Source organism: Eulemur rufifrons, chromosome 1 (genome assembly GCF_041146395.1).
Source record: "Eulemur rufifrons isolate Redbay chromosome 1, OSU_ERuf_1, whole genome shotgun sequence".
Lineage (NCBI taxonomy): Eukaryota > Metazoa > Chordata > Mammalia > Primates > Lemuridae > Eulemur > Eulemur rufifrons.
Genome location: NC_090983.1, coordinates 21,987,162 through 22,005,175, shown reverse-complemented (window position 1 = coordinate 22,005,175; position 18,014 = coordinate 21,987,162). Strand labels below are relative to the sequence as shown.

The following is an 18,014-nucleotide window of genomic DNA, read 5'->3' as shown; positions in this document are numbered from 1 at the left end:
AGACTATACAGATTCAGAAGACAAACAATAAATTTTATATTTTTCCAACTACAGTAGAGTCTAGTTAGATATAAGCATTTAATGACATCTATTAAACTAATCAACATTAAAAACAAATAAACAGGCTTTTTTCCTTTCCTTTTCTTTCATAGTTACTACTAAAAAGAAAGGAACAGAAGGAAATATTACCCGGGGCTCAAGGTAGGCCTTTGAGCATAATCTCAAGGGCCTTAAACTGACCTTGTATAGACCATGGCCCTTGGAGTACCTGTTAGCTTTCTTTCAATGAGTTTTCAATAAATCCCTCCAGCTAGTCTTAAAGTGCCATTTTTGGGATTTGTTCTTCAATTTTACATTGAAAAGAAACCTTCTCCGTTTACTGAAGTAACAAAATTTTATTACTCTCTCGTTGAAATAACCAAAGAAAAGATTTTTCTCCCAATCACTACTCAATTAGGATGTCCCACAATGCCAAAACTAGAATGTAAGAATGCTTGAATATTTTTACCTCTTATTTTTATCCTATACTAAGTCTGCAAGAATAGATACATTATATATATAATGAATGAAAATTCTTTAACAATTCTATTGAATCTTTATTATACTACTTTAAAAAAATACATTCTTTTTGTATCCTCAGTGACACTGACTTACATGGCATGGCATTCAGAATCATGCCAACACTGGGTGTATCAAAGAATATCTAAGGGTTTAGAAATGAAAAGGGAAAGTCTAAATATATGATATTTAATCTTTTCAGTTCAAAATCATAGGCTGGATAAAAAAAACAAAGATCAAAGTATAAAATATAGATCCAAATATAAAACATCTGGAATGTAGGTTGCTACATTATCTTCCTAATGCAGAATTTTGAAAAATAAATTACTCTTAATTCTAGATCAAATACTAAACCAATATTATATAAAGAGAACAGTTAAAAACCTGGCACTAGTGCAAATTTTAAAACAGATTACAAAACTGGCCAATATGCTAGATCATTTCCCTAATGTATTACTATTTTTTAAATAAATTAACATTTTATTTTTTACATGCTATTTCACTTTATATATCATTACAATTTCAGATGGTGACAATTATCAGTCTCCTTTATTTCTCTTTCTTCTGCCCACATGCCTAAGGGTGTGTGTGCGTGTGCATGTGTTGTGTGGTGCACATGGAGTTTCCATAGAGTAGAAAAGAGTAATGGAGAAGAGATGGGTATTTATTTCATGAACTGAAACATACCATGTATTTCTATACATGGGAACTTGCCTTTCCCGTTAAAATCACCTTGCAAAGAAACAAAAGCATTTGCAATGCTTACCCACAAACTTTTGTGGCGTGGAGCTTTTACGTTTTCCCATATTCCCCGTGAGCTTCTCTATGACAGCAGGTCTTTCAAAAGGCACCAGAGAAATATTGTTGTCCATAATAGGCTCTTGTTCCTTACAATCTTCCATAGGAGGTACTATATAAAACCATACAAGAGTGCAATCTGATAATTTCTTCAACATTTTGAAAGATAAAAAGCTGGATTTGCCATCTCAATATATGTTATAAAAACATAAGCTAGTATGCTTGAATAAAAGCAAGTAGAAAGAACCTCTAGGGTGAAAGTATACTCTTTAATTTCACACACACACATACACACACACAGGATTTGTTTTTATCTGAGTCTTTCTTAGATCAATGACATAAACTGTTGCCACTATGGATTGGCAAACATGTTCATCTGATTTCTCATCTTATTCCTCTGAAAGTGTTTTTATCATTGATTAAAATCAATACTACTTTAAGACTGCACTATTTTCAAGGCTTTTGGAGTTTATTTTTCTAAAATAACTTAAGTAAGTCAACTTGTTTTGGAGAAAAGCTTAAACAGACACACAGAATAACAGTGCCAATATTTAACTTTTTTTTTTTTTTAACCCATGTGTTTTCCTGCAGCAGGTTTTCTATTTGATGAGCTGTTAGCCTTTTGAGCAGTAGCTTAAATACCTGCAAAAAGCAGACCTGCACAAAGCAGACATGCACAAATAAGAAGGAGATCCAATTCTGAACATGTCTTATGCATAGTAAACTGTGGCAGCTTTATGATTGTAATTTATTTTAAAAAGAGCTCTTTAGCATGAAGAAGAATCCATTTCCAAACTGGAACATTGGCTTACTAAACTACTGCCCTAATTCATTGGACATACACTCTCCAATGTTGTTCCTTATTCATCCCATGTCTAAGTTGCTATGGGCTAATGTTAGCCTTAGGTACTGACATTAATAGCGTAGACAAAGAACTTATAAAAGTTGTTTTTGAGTAGAAATACTGTCCAAGGATGTTTACTTAAGGATAGGGTAACATCTCAGACAGATTAGATCAGTTGATTAAAACCAGTATTCACGGGAAAGAACAAAACTTATTACTTGTTGATTATTGTTGCTTTCTCCAATTGCCCTTGTGCCAGTTCTGTTTGGAAACAAAGGTTTCATTTCTTAGGGTATCTTTACTCGTTCAGCATTCACTGTAAAATGCTGATTCTTTCATTTGTACAAGATAGTCCCACTGTGTGCAACAAATGCATTCTCATTTATAAGGAGATCTTGCTGGTGAACACTAAAATAAAGTGAAAAAGCAAGAGATGAAAGGAAAATTGAGTACACAATTCAGGTGACCTACTTAATATCCAATAGAAGTTGCTGATTTCAAAAAAATGAAAAACAGCATCAAAGTGTTTTCATAATTTGGACACGTTTATAGAATTTCAACATTCATCCAAGTTTTGATTAGTGAATGGGCCATAAAAAACTGAATCTTAAATCTACATTTAATAAGCGGTCCTCTGGCTATGAATAGCAAGGGATTCTACAATTATTGGATGTTAATTTGCAAAAAAAAAAAAAAAAATCCAAGATGAGATTCAGGAACAAGAAAACACTTAGGTCATTTTCTATACTGACATAATTCATGATATTATCAAGTGGGAAAAGGTCCAAAATGAAAAAAAATTTGTAAAGAAAAAGTTGTTGTTGTAAATTTTGCTAAAAAACCCAGCAAAACTGGTTACCAGGGTTTGCCCCCAAGATTGAATATGCTAATTATTTCTGCAACGAGTAGTCTAAAACTTGGCAGTTTTGCTCTAAGTCTCACCCTGAATTTTGATATTTGCACACATTTAACACTCAAAACGAAACCTGAGTGTGGGAACTGTCCCATGCCACATCCACCTCAATTCAGATGATTTGTCCCACGTTCAATGAAGCTCATGTGAACTAAAAATGATGACTTTGGCAGAGTTCTGCTCTAACTTCTACTTTACAAAAGCCTTTGCATGTCAAAAATTGATCTTGTTTTTACAATATCAGCAATAATAATAAGTGATATATAGGCTATGTGCTAAGTGTTATTTTAAGGTTTTGCATTTAATTCTTTCAACAACCCCATGGAAGAGGTGCTATCACCATCTTCACTTTACTGATAAAGAAACAAAGACTCCAAGAGGTTAAGTAATTTCCCTAGGGTTTACATCTAGTTAGTAGGGAATGTTACACTGGGAAGTCTGGTTCCAGAGCCTGGGCTCTTAACCACTGTGCTATACTATTCTTTGTAAATGTATTTTGAGCATTGACTTTTTATAAACCAGTTTGACCTAATATGTAAGGTCTGCCATTGGGAAAAGACTTCATATATTTTTCCTTAATAATATAACTAATCTGAATTTTTTGCTTTCATAGATCTGGGTATAACTCAGATGAAAATTTTTCTGAATATATTAATATATTGCTTGAAACACAAATTCTCTATAGATCTCAATAGTGCATTAATCACATAGCAAGACATTTATCTGGGCTAAAAACATAGCAATATGCTACCTTCACTTGTTTGACCAAACTTTATAACCAAACATCTTCTTTGATCTTATTTTCAAAGTTATAACCAGGAAAAAAAATATATTTATACTTGTATTATATCATTGTTTCATTGCATTGATAAACCATAAAGGCAAAACCATAAGAGTATTCCCAATATAGCTTTTTTATTTTTTTTTTAAACCAAGCCACACAAAATTCAAATTCCAGGAAGAAACAGTCTGAGGGGCCTATATTAGGTCACATGTCTACCCCCTGGCTAGGAAAGGTCAAGGTACCTGGACCGATGGCCCAGTGAGACCATGGCTGCATACAATGGGAGGAAGTTCTCTAAAGGAAAATGGCAGGCTTGTTAGCAAGAGGAGGAGGAAGGAATGTTGAGCAGGCAAAATAACATTTTTTTTATATTGTTGCAAACTTTCTCCATGTTGTCGAATCTTAAGAAAAAAAAATTCTCTGTTTTCTTATTTTCTTGACAGCATTTGACAGTGCTGACACTTGTTTTGGTCTCTCAGAAATCACTCTTTCCATGTTCCTATTCTGCTCTTACTCAGATTCATGACTTTTTTTTTCCTCCCGGTGTGTTCCTGTCCTTCTAGTTGTCTCAACCTATACTTATCCATAGCACTTTATTAAAACCTACTTCAGGCTACTACATATATAATGATGGTTCACACACCATTAATTCCTACCCAGATCTCTCTCAAGAGCTCGAGATCTATACAACTTCCTCCCAGACAGTTTTACTTGGCTAATTCACAGGCATGTAAGAGTTATCAATGTGTTCAAAACTGAAAATCTCCATTTTCCTCCCTAAACTTTCTCCTATTTTCACAATTCCCATCTATTAATAATTATGAATGGCACTACTACCTACTCCATCGTCCATGCTAGATACCTATGGTAAATCCTAGATTTTTTCCTTTCACCCAGTCCCCTGCCTCTCCTCTTCCCTACCCCATCTTTTCAAAAACACACACAGGAATGTACCAGTGTTTTAACTTTTACATAGGGAAGTTGCTCTCAGTTAGCTAACCTTCTATATATTCTAGGCTACTAAGCCCACCTTGACCACTGCAACATTCTCCTAACTGATCTCCTTGTTTCTTGACTCCTCCAATCTCTCTCCCACATTTCTAGCACTAAATTCTAAGTATCCTATGTTTTAGGATAAAGTACAAAATTCTTTGCTTAGCACAATAAGCCCTTGATGTTCTATCCAGAGCCTATTTATCTAGCCTCATCACCTTCCAATTTCTCTTGTCCTTACAAACTGAGCTCCCATTATACAAAGCTACTTGTAGGTCCTAAACTCTCCATGCTCTTCTAGACTTCTGTTTCTTCACACGTGCTGCTCTCTCTGCATGTTTTACACTTAATAGCTTACTATTTTGCCTTTCAAAACTGAGCTCAAACACAAATTTCCCTGGAAATTCCTCTTAGAATCCCAGTTGATTTAGATAGCCATTCTCTATGCCGCCATAATGCTTATCCGCACAGTGCTCTAATTGTTGGTTTACTGTTCTATTTATAGTTCTTATAGTGGTTGGTAAATAACCTTAGGAATTGGTTATGATATGAGACAAATATATTCAATTGATATTTACTGAATGAATTAATGAAGGAAATGATGCCACTCAATGGAAATAAGTCAAAAAAACTTACTAGGGAGTTTGCAGGTACACAATTAGGCCTCCACACTTGCAATAATGAACCTCCCTTTCCTAAATAATTCAAAGCATAAACCTAACGGTATGTAGCTTTAAAGTTGGCTATCTTCCTGGTTCACACTTTCATGTTTTTCTTCAGGCTTGAGGGAAAAGGTAATTACATAGTTTGGTTTTTAAAGCTTTTTCTTCAAGCTGAACAGACTTGAAAAATGAGCATAAATATAACATTAAAAAAAGATAAATAATCTGCCATAAAATTCAATTCATTGTTATCTTTATTTCCAAAACTACAAGTCATGAAAGTCCTCCCCTTTCCTCCAACTCAATAAACATTTCTAAGAACTTTTTATTCTACCCCCTAAATATGTCTTCGGTGTTTCCTCTTGTTCTCTCATCCTGTCGCTGCCTTTTCATGCTTTTCTTGGCATTCTCACTTCTAGTCCCTCCTCACAGGCCACCTCCTACCCGTCAGGTATCTTCCTATATTCTACATTGGTGACATTTTTCTTTGGAAGACACAAATTTGATTATCCCAGTGGCTCCCATCAGTTACACTGTGAAATTCAAACACTAGATTGGCAACAAAAGGCTCTTCCTTCGCATTGCAACTTATTATTTCAGTCTCATTTCCGAATCCCTCCTTTGACTCCAGTAATGCTCAACATCAAGGAATCTGTTAACAATCTTTTACATTTCCCAGCCTCCTCTCTGCCTAGAATATATATTCTTTGTGTCTGACCAATCTATGCAATTTTTACTCATCCCCGTTGTTTGGATCAAATGAAACCTCTAATGTTTAAGTTAATCCTGGTAAGTAACAACTTTATAGGGGATTGCACATTTACTGTTTTTAGTTATTTAATACCCTTAAATATAATAGTAAAAAGAACCATTTTTCAGGTATTTGTTACCCAATCACATTTAATTCTCACACAATGCCTATGAGTGACACATTAAGACACCATGTAGTGAGAACGGTTTTGTTGGACTCTGAGACCCACCATTTTACAATCTTTATCCTCTGAATCCTATGCTACCCTCATAAGCCCAGGTAATTAATGCAAGCTTCCAGTATCACATTCACTAAGATATGAAACACATAAGTTTGTAGAAATGTTAATAACAATATTAAAATAGATGATGAATATAATCAAATCAGATTCTTTAACACGTTGACTGCCACACTAGAGAAAAAAACATTTTTCCCCAGGGGTCATGGTGTTTTATTAAAACAAAATGATCCTTTCTAATTTGTTATTTTTTTCTTTCTGTACATGAGTTATATGCAGCACAATCCATGTTTTTAGAATTACATTGTCAATATTAATTGTTACAATAAGAACACCAACAAGTGAGATTTTCATGAACCAACTGTAGGGTTTTGCTTCACGTGGCCCTGGACTCAAAACTAGCCTGAGTTAAATAAAACTCACATGGCAGTCAATGTGTTAAATTATAGAAACTATCATCAATAGAAGGAAATCCTTCAATTATTCAGAATAACAATATTTTAAATTTAAAAAATTTCCAACTCAATAAATAATCACTAGCTATGCAATAAACAGTTCCACAGTTTGTACCATATAAAACAAATCCATAAATAATCATTGACCTAGCTATATCTAAGTCAATAAGTGGAATTTATATTTTCAAAATGATTACAGCAATCTCAACTACACCATTTAATGTTGGCCAAATCTTTTCAAAATAAAAGATATAAATATACTATAAAAGTAAGATATTTGTATTAATAATGAAACTAATCAGTATAAAAATATGAGTAGTAAGACTATAGATACTACAAATCTAAAGTATTGAAATTCATTACCTTCCTTTGTAAGGCTAATTACTAAAATTAACTTTTCAGGAATAGAGAATTATTACTTGATAAACCTTAGGAACTGCCTTCCTATCTGCCATAGTGTATTGTGGAGATCAAGATGTCTTACTTGGAGGATATTTCATATGGAGGGAAATGGTGTCTAATTTTGGTCTAGATTGTTTCTCACACTTATAGAAAGCAAAATCAGTAATTTCTCAGATAAATTACAAGACAGATTGGAGAAGTATCAAGTTATATCACTGATCGCTTACCTAACAGATGAAAACATGCAAATAATCAATTTATTCTGTTAGGAAACCTATAGGCTGATGGAGGAACATCTCTATTTGGTTAGAGAAATCAAAGAGAAGAGTAAATAATGCCTCCTTTGTTATTAAAGGCGGTATTATTGGCTGCTGTTTTTATGTTAGTTTAGATACACGATCAGAAATAATTTGGGAGTATCAACAAAAATCTAATATAGATTATTTGCAATGTATCCCAAAGGTCAACTCATTTAAGTCAATGTGATCTAAAATTGTTTTAAACAGAGTAAGATTTTTATTTTGATGTTGAAGGGTAGAGGAAACCATTTAATCCGTAAAAAGCTACAAAAGCAGTCTAGGGGGGAATGAAAATCACAAATGCTATTTCTACCCACCATGGTGACTCATGACCTGCCCAGCAGCCTCCATGCTGACATTCTGGAGATAGTTGTGGCAGCGTTCCTTGTGCTCCTCCAGTGAACTGCGCTGCTTGTAACTTCGTCCACAGTAGTTGCACTTGTGAGGTTTACCCACTGAGAAGAGAACTTGAGATTAGTGTGCTGCCAGTCTCCTTCACATCCAAAACAAAATTAACAGCTAACCTTTGATAGTCTGGAGGAAGCATTTATATGATTTTCAGACCTAAATCTATTCCTCCTCCACATTCCAATTTAGACAAGAAAAGATAATAAATTTCTAACAAGACTAACAGACAGCAAAAAGACAGATCATACCTCTAGCGACAGAGGAAATACTGAATCAAACTCATGCTCTGACTATATTCCAGACAGTGAGGGGTTGATGATCAACCTTCAAATTATCTGACTCGTAATACATTTACACAATTATCTCAAGTTTGACTCATTCAAAAGACAAAACAGGAGTATCACAGAAACATGATGAGATTTTTTTTTTTTTTTTTTTTTTTTTTGCGGGGCGGGTAAGGGCAGAGAATTTTACTAAAGAAAACTAAAGTGCAACAACTCGAAATGTCACGGTTTAATAAAAGATTATTCATGAGAAGCAAGTAGATTAAAAAGAATTCAAGTGGTGAGAAAAAGTACAGATAAAAGTAGAGAGTTTCTCTTTTCTTTCCACCTTGGTAATAGCTATTCATACATGTAAGACTTTGTGGCAGATAAGTATATTCTTCCTCATCAGCACTTCGTTTATAATACCAAGAATTAACCTACTAGGTGCCTTGAGTCAGAATGATTACACAATATTTAGTTATACAACAATATAATATTTTCCAAAACATCTCACGTTCAGGAAACAAATTGTTCCCTAACAGCCAGGGAACCATTATCTGTGTGCCATTATCTCAGTAAATCTATTAAATACTGTGATGCTCATGTAAAAACTTTAAAAAAATGATTTAAAAAAATAAGCTCTAGGGAAAGCGGCATGTTTTAATGTATGACTATTCATAAGGATATCACAGAACACTTTGATTCTTGGTTTTGAATGGATATAGGACATCATAAAACACCAGGTGGTCTGTGCCAAAGCCCTCAGTAGTAAAGCACAGTGTGATTCAGGCTAGTGTCTCTCATTCAACTCCCACAGGAATCATTTAGTTTGCGCAGAGAATAGACAACTCTTTTTCATGAATAAAGATAGCATCCCTATCTCCAGTCACCTTACAAACCCCTGCTATGACATTGGTCACAAGAGGAACTGAAATACTGTAACAAGCCAAGGTATTCATGGCTGCCTAAAAGTTTCACGGTACTGGTAAAAACAAAAAAATTAAACCTAATTTTTAGACTGTATTTGAAGTACACATAAATTAAAATCAGTTATTTCATAATCATAATTGTAAACTATCTTAAAAACTATTTAAAGCATGAGTAGTCAGTTTTAAAAATAGTAGGCAAAGTGATTTCTATATTTTAGAACCAAGAATTTCTGGGAAGTAGCTATAAATATTGTGCAGAATTTATATCACCATGTGAAAGCATAAAATAAGAAAATATTTTTTGTCAAAATCACTTAGTGTAAATAACATAAATATATTTGTGTGTAATTATATTCCAAGACATGCTGCTACATAACAAAAAGCCCTTGTTTGCTACTAGAATTACTCAATTTTTGATTCTCTTGTACTATTATGTTTCCCTAGAAATAGTGATGAATTTATACTGAAGAAGTTTATTAACCAATTAACACTTATTAAGCACTGACATCGTAGCTAAAAGTCCACTGTAAAATAGTTCACTCATTTCCTGGTCTTCCCTGGTGCTTGTCCTTTCACATTGTATCTTATAATGCCTCTGTTTTACCATGAACATATCCTTCTACACTTTCTTCCCATTATTTCTATAGCCAATCTTTACACCTTCTCAATTTAATTGAAACATGATTTTTCATTCTACTCCCTTTGGCTCACAACCCTCTATAAAATCCCAACTTATCTGATAAGGAGGAAAAAGACAGTATATTTTTTACTGCTTTTCACTCATTTTTTTACTACCTCATTTTTGAAGTCTATCCCATCTGCTTTACTTTAGCTTCTCCCATTTTTTCATCTATTTGTTTTAAAACATATCTCCTTCCTCTTCACCCTATCTTTGTTGTCAGTCCAACAGGGATCACAGTTATTGTTCTAAAAGTATAACCTCAATTTTTCCGACTTTCATCTCCATTCTACTCCAGTAATCCAAATACTAGGTGACATGCTGGATTTTGACATTTCTTATAACTATTCTATCTCCAAGAAATTTGTTCTGGGAATACTCAATCTTATCCTTTTACTTCTCTCTTTCATTCAATACATATTCATTAAAAGACTACTGTGTGCCAAGACTGTGGATGAAGTTAAATTGTAAAGTGGAAAATAAATTCTCATGGTGCCTATCCTCATGAAACTGACAGTCTGTTGAGGAAGACAGACATTTAATAAATATACAGCAATATATTACCAATTGTGTGAAGCTATATGGAGCAAAAGAATGGTGTGCTAGTATAACATGGAGAAACTAGTTTGAGGAAGGTTGGACAGGAAGGTCTATCTGAGGTAGGAACATTTGGGGTGATAACTGAAGAAAAAGTAGTAGACAGATAATTGGGGAGTGAGGGTAGAGGGGAGGCAGGATTTATGAGAACTCCTACCATCTATTTTCTGTCATATACTCAGCTCCTTCAAAGTCTAACTTTTGTCCTTACTACTTTTTTGAAAGTTGTTTTCAAATATCAATAAGAATCCTTGCCAAATCCAATGGCTCTGCTATCCCCATAAGACCATTTCCTGTCAGTTCCTGGATATTATTTTTAAAAATCAAGTGCATAAAAATATTGTTTATATTTAATCCCTGTACATGATGAGTTTGTCAGTATGAGTTTACTGTTAATTTATAAGTAAATACATATAAGTTAGTATGTGTGACATATATATTCATAGAAGAGGACCAGTATTTTGTTACCTTTGTCTTTATAATATTATTACACATTCTCATCAACTGAAACACTTTTATTCTGATACTATTAAAACATTTTGAAAAGTGAATAACTTCCGAATCACTAAATCTAGTGTACTTTTACCCTAATTCTTCCTAATCTCTTGATCACTATCAAACCTTCTTGTGTCTTGAATCTCCTGTTTTAGCTTCTTGGATCAGATTCTACAATTCTCCTTCAGTGGCTTCTCAACCTTCTCCTACCTTGCAAATATAAGCATTCCTCCAGATTTTGTCCTTAGTTCAGTGTTTTCTCTCTGTGCTCTCTAAGTTCTCATTTTTATGAAACATCCACATCATGCCTGGAATAATTTCCCACGTTCGTAAACTCCTACTGGTCACATGAACCTTCTTTCAATGATCTTGGTGAATCCCTTCCACATAATCTAAACAAAGAGGATCAGGACATGGCTTTCTCCTTTGTGCTCTCCAGCACTCTGTTCATACTCTGTTGATATATTACTTATGATAATTGATTGTAATTATCTATTTGATAGCTACTTATTTCCCTACTCCAAACAACAAGCACCATAAGGACAGAAATCATGTTTTACTCAATTGATAACTGACAATGTTTATGGAGTTATTAAACATCAGGGACACTCAATACGTATTTGCTGAACGACTGCACTTCAAATCCATACTTTCAACTGTCTTTTGAGTATTGCCTCATAGATGTTCTCCTGAAACCAAATCTAACATTCAAGATATAAAAAAGCTATCTTCCTCTACAAAATTCCCTCTTTGTTCTTACCGTCCTTTTGTGTCATTGTTACCTCTGTTCTAAGAATCTATACTCACAAAAATGCCATCACTTTCCTTGCCTCCTACCTCTTTTCCTGCTCCCAAATCATTGCTAAATTCTATATAAGACTCCTAAAACGTTTCTCAATTTTATCCCTGTTTTTCATTCCCATAAACAATATCCTACTGCAAGCTTTCGTTATCACTAACCTGGGCTAGCATAATAGACTTCAAATAGGTTTTCTCTTCCCATGTGTAATTATTTCACTCTCCTCTTCAACAACCTTCAATGACTGCTAACTTCTATTGAACAAAGTCCAAATCCCTTTACCTGGCATTCAGCACCCTAATCTGGCCCCAAAGCATACATCCCCTTTTCTACCCCAGGCTCCAGCCAAAATTACCTAGCACTTACACTTCTGAGTCTTATTTTTTTCTGAAATGACTTCACACAATTTCTACCTCTTGAAATCCTCTGCATCCTTCTACTTCCAACCTCCTTAACTCTGTTCCATCTAAAAGTAACCTTTTTCACTAAAGAATTATAACTGTATTGTCCCACATGCTTAGAACATTCTAGCATTCTACCTTGCATCTGCATTATTTGTGGTCTTTACACATGGTATTCATACATTCATGTTACCTCCCATGTTAGATCTTGACTTTCTGGAGAAATTATAACAATATCTTATATATCTTTGTTAGCTCTGAAGAGTTTAGTTTGGTGACTTGCTCACAAAAAAGAATAAGTGGTATTTTTATGAATGATATCATTTCCAAACTCTTTAAATAGCTTTCACTCACAGTTTTTCTTAAATCTTTTTCTAATTTCGAAAGTAATAAATCCATATAAATTTCTTAAAGAACCAGAAAATCATAATTATATCATTTAGAATTAACTGTCTTTAATATTTTGTATCATCCTCCTGTATTTTTCCTGTGCATGCAAAGATAAATCTTGTTATGAAATTAGGTTATTTTATACACTGCATTTTACTTATATGTGGAATCTAGAAAATTGATCTCATAGAAGTGGAAAATGAAATGGTGGTTACCAGAGGCTGAGGTCGGGACTGGGAGGTTGGGGAGATGTTGGTTAATACAAAAATTCAATTAGATAGAAGGAATAAGCTCAAGAAATCTATTGTACCACATGATGAGTATAGCTAATAACAATATATTGTCTTCTTGAAAATTGCTGAGAGTAGATTTTAAGTGTTCTTACCACCAAAAATTAAGTATGTAAGGTAATTAATGTTAATTAGCTCAATTTAGCCATTCCACAATGGTATACACATCAAAACATAATGTACATAATAAATATATACAATGTTTGTCAATTAAAATTAACTAAAGAAATACTTTTGATTTCTTTATATTGACCTTACATATTACAACCTTAATGAAATCACTCAGTTTTATTTATTTATTTTTTTTTGTAGATTCCTTGGTATTTTCTATATAGGTCACCATATCACTTAAAAGTGAAGACAGTTTTACTTATTCCTTTCTAATTTGGATGTCTTTTATTTCTTTCTCTTGTATTACTATATTGACTAGCACTCTCAGTATGATGTTAAATAGGAGTAGAGAGTGTAGACATTCTTGCCTTGTTTCTGACCTTAAGGGGTAAACTCTTCATTATTTTATTAGAAAAAAGATGTTAGCTGAAGGTTTCTCATACATGACCTTTATCATGTTGAGGAAGTTCCTTTCTATGCTATTGCTGAGAATTTTCATTATGCATGAATGCTGAATGACGTCAAATGCTTTTCTTGCAACCTTGAAGATGATTATATGGTTTTTCCCTTTTAGTTTGTTAATATGAAGAATTACATAGATTGACTTTTTTCTCCAATGTTAAATCAACTTCAAACTCCTGGGATACACCCCACTTGGTCATGATACACGATCATTTGTTAAAATTTTGTTAAGCATTTTGTGTATCTACATTCAGGAGGGATATTACTATATAGTTGTCTTGTAAAGTCTTCGATTTTGTTATCAGGGTAATGCTGAACCCAAGAATTCATTTGGAAGTCTTCCTTCTATTCTCTGAAAGAATTTGCTCCTTAAATGGTAAATTATTTATTCCTTAAATGTTTGACAGAATTTGCCAGTGAAGTCATCTGGAGATTTCTTTGTGGGAAGGTTTTAAACTTGTGATTTCAATTTCTGGGATAACTAAAGGGCTATTCAGAATAGCTATTTCTTCTTGAGTGAGCTTCAGTAATTTTTATATTTCAAGGAGTTTGTTTATTTTATCTAGTTGAATTTACTGACATAAAGCTATATTCCTGTATTATGCTTCCAATGGTTATAGGAGTTTTAGTGATAAATCTGTCATTTCATTTTAGATGTTGATAAATTATGTGTTCTATTTTTATATTGATTGGTCTTACTAGAGGGTTATTCCTTTTATTGATCTTTTCATAGAATCAGCCTTTGATTTCATTGATTTTTCTCCATTATTTTGTTTTACTCTTTCATTGCTCTCTGCCTTTATCATTTTAATTTCTTTTCTTAACATACTTTGAATTTAATTTGGTCTTTTTAATTTCTTAAGAAAGATGCTAGATCATTAGTTTGAGACTTTCCTTCTTTTCTAATTACTTAATACTGTAAATTTCCCTCTAAGAACCACTTCTATTCTCATCATATTCCTGTTTTTCTCTATATTCTTGAACATATGGAGTATATTTACAATAGCTGTTCAATCAACTTTGCTAATTCCACTATTTTGGTCACTTCTGAGTTTATTTCTATTGATTATTCTCGTGATTATGGATGACAGTTTCTACCTTTTTGCGTATCTGTTAATTTTTTAATGAAATAGCGGATATTGTGAATTCTGGATTTTGTTGCATTCTTTAAAATATGGTTGTCTCGGTCTGTTGTGTAGTTACATTCTTGGTATCAGTTTAATTCTTTCAAGATTTACTTTCATACTTTAAGGTAGGTTCACAGCATGCTTTAATTAATCTAAGGCCTAGTTTACCCCAGTATTAAGGCAATACTCTTGTAAGGACTTTACACAATGCCCTGCATATTACAAAATCTTTTCACTTTGACTGGTGAGAGTGAACTATCCCAGCTTTGCATGAGCTCCAGAAATTCTTTGGCCTTCTGCTTTCTAGTGTTTCTTTTCCCAGCTTCAGATAGTTACTTCACACACGTAAGTAGATCACTATTTAGCCAAAGAATCAAGGGAGCCCTGTGCAAAACTCCAGAGCTTTTTCTGTGCAGCTTCCTCCTGTCTGATACTCTGCTTTGCAAACTCTAAGCATACTGGTCTCCCTGAACTCTGATCTCTGTCTCCTCAATTCAGCCTTCTGCCTGGCTCTGTTTGAGTTTGCTGTCTCTGAGCTATGGCCTCGAAACTGCCTCCAGGATGCTGGGGCAATCCAGGACTCCCTACCTCTATTTTTCTTCTCCAGGGATCACAGTACTGCACTGTATGTTGTTATTATCTAAAAATCATTTAAATTTATTTTGTCCAATATTCTAGTTGTTTTAAGGTGAGATGATAAATCTGGTTCCTGACACTTCATCATGGTTAGATGAAAAAGTTATATTTTTAATTTGATTAAATACCAACAAGTCAGGCTAACTTTTAAGTTTTAGTAACAACACAAATCAGATGACTGAAAAAAAAGTTTCTTATGACTGCAATTTTAAGAAGACAAGTTATAATAGTAAGGATTTTATGACACAGAAGGGTCAGCATTCCTAGCTACCTCAATAGTTAACATACAGTCTCTTCTTTGATGTGTTGTCCCTTACAAAAATCCTACACTAACAAAAATGAAAGAATTATTAGTATAATCGGTCAGAAATTCAGACAGAGATTCCTGACTTGAGGAATGAATTACAAATTGAAGATTTAGTAAAGAAAACTTGATGATTCTGTCAACTGTTCAATTAGAAAACAATTTGTTGGCCTTTACTAGTATTTTCTCTACCTGTCTTTATGTAGAATTAGAAATAAGAAATACCTGCCCCATATACCTACCCAAAAGTAAATCAAATAGCCTTAAAGAATGTTCAAATAGGAATATTTTCCATAAATTCATAGAGTGCTATGAAGGTATATAGCACAACCAGGTCTTTTATTTTTTTATTTTATTTTTATTTATTTTTTGACACAGAGTCTTGCTCTGCTGCCCGGACTAGAGTGCCATGGTGTCAGCCTAGCTCACACAACCTCAAACTCCTGGGCGCAAGGGATCCTCCTGCTTCAGCCTCCTGAGTAGCTGGGACTACAGGAATGCGCCACCATGCCCGGCTAATTTTTTCTATTTTTCCATTTCTATGGGGTCTCACTCTTGCTTGGACTGGTCTTGAACTCCTGAGCTCAAGTGATCCTCCCGCCTTGGCCTCCCAGAGTGCTAGGATAACAGGTGTGAGCCACTGCCCCCAGCCCACACAAAGTCTTGTTCATTTATATTTTGTTGAAATAGGTCACTTCAAGAATTATCCTAGTGAAACCTATAAAACAAATTACAATGGCACTAATACCATGGGATAAATGTTCTTTATATAGATGTATTTATGTTTACACATACAGAAACATCCAAAGAAACACATCTATATATAGAAAACATATTTACCATTTTTCATGACACATAAAATTAGTAACAGAGCATTATGCATATATCACATTCATTTTTCTTTAATAAAACTAACTATACCTACTTTCCTATAAATACTTCCAGGGTAAAAAATGGGAGTCTGATACCTGATTTTACCTGGTAATTGCTTATAGAATTATAAATTAGTCTGAATAAAAATGAGCATTGATAATATGGCACAACTGACATTTAATTTCTTAGTTACTTGTAAGTTATAGTTTGTTTGAATTAGTGGTCTGTTTCACTGTATGAATTCTGTGTATGAATAATTTTAAGGTTCTTGATCTTTAGTGCTTTATTGCTGCCTCTAAAAAGGGATTTTGTAAATTCATATTCACACAAGTAGTGTACGTATGACAGAGACATTTAACTATACTGTAACCAACAATGAATACTCACATTAAAATAATAAATTCTCCACTAATGTGCTAAGCCTATGTACTCAAATTGCAGCAAGCTACTTCAGGGTGCTGAAGCAAACTCTTAGGGATACCATAGGATAGTCTCCATTTTTGAGGGAAATAATAATATTCAACACCTCTCAGACGCCATGCAAATTACTTGCTCAGTTTCAACATTATATCACACTCTATTCCTTTCAATGATGTCATATTTTGTGATGCTGAGTTTCAGTGGTTGCTGCAGTACAAAGCAAGTACTATGTGAAAATCAGTATGGAACAGGAAATGAGAGTGGTGGTACCCAACCCGATCCCAAAGTTTGGGAAGTTGTGCAAGGCCCAAAAAGGCATACAATCCCATTAGTAAGTAACTGTGGCTATTTAAAAATGAAATAAAAACATTATTTTGTTTTTCAATTTATACAATTTTTTCAAATGGCCATAAAGTTGTTAGAATTCAAATAATTATAAAGTTGTTTAGAACTTACTACTTATTAATAATAAATGAAACTATTAGGTAATTTCTTTTAGTCCTAATGGCACTTTGAAAAATGACTAAGACACTAAGAACACAGTGAACCAAGAAAGTTTGGGAACCTCTGTACTTGGCAATACAATATAATTTGTATTTCTGTTTAATTGGCATTAGTGAAACTAACCATTAAACAAAAAATTTATTATTTGTAGGTCATCCTTTCAAGTTACTTATTCAAAACTTTCACCTATTTATCAGTTATGGTCTTATTGCTATTGCCTTTCTCATCAGTTTGTTCAATCTCTGTATATATTAATGTAAATAACCTTTTAACTAATTTCTTATAAGTATTTAGCTTATATTTTTTTTGAGGTTTGGAGGTTTTAAACTTCCATGTGGTCAAAACTGTTGGTATTTTTCCCTTTGTGATTTATTTATTTAAAATTCTGCCTGATAGAGAATTTTTGAGAAATATCTACATCTATTTTTTTCTAAATCTTTAGAAGCCTTAATGACTTAAGATTTTTTTAATAGAACAATTAACTGGGAAGATAATGCTTTAGAAAAAAAACAGATCCCTCCCTGAAGAGTGAGTTATTTTTCAAAGAGAATCTCTGTTTTATTAAATCATTTCAGTATAATTAGGTGTCTGTCAAAAATTATTTCAGTAAAATAACTTTTATGTCT

General features: G+C 33.4%; 1 protein-coding gene across 7 annotated transcripts in view; it reads right to left on the bottom strand.

The window, feature by feature from the left end:
- Positions 1-18,014, bottom strand: part of IKZF2 (IKAROS family zinc finger 2) — a 148,714-nt gene that overhangs the window by 12,450 nt on the left and 118,250 nt on the right. For 5 of the 7 annotated variants that reach the window (XM_069467521.1, XM_069467510.1, XM_069467529.1 and 2 more), the window contains 2 exons: positions 8,015-8,152; positions 1,325-1,468 (listed from right to left, as the gene is read on the bottom strand). In XM_069467521.1, coding sequence (XP_069323622.1) covers positions 1,325-1,468; positions 8,015-8,152 — 282 coding nt within the window. The remainder of the gene's footprint in view (positions 1-1,324; positions 1,469-8,014; positions 8,153-18,014) is intronic. The other 2 variants (XM_069467551.1, XM_069467541.1) reach the window with 1 other exon arrangement.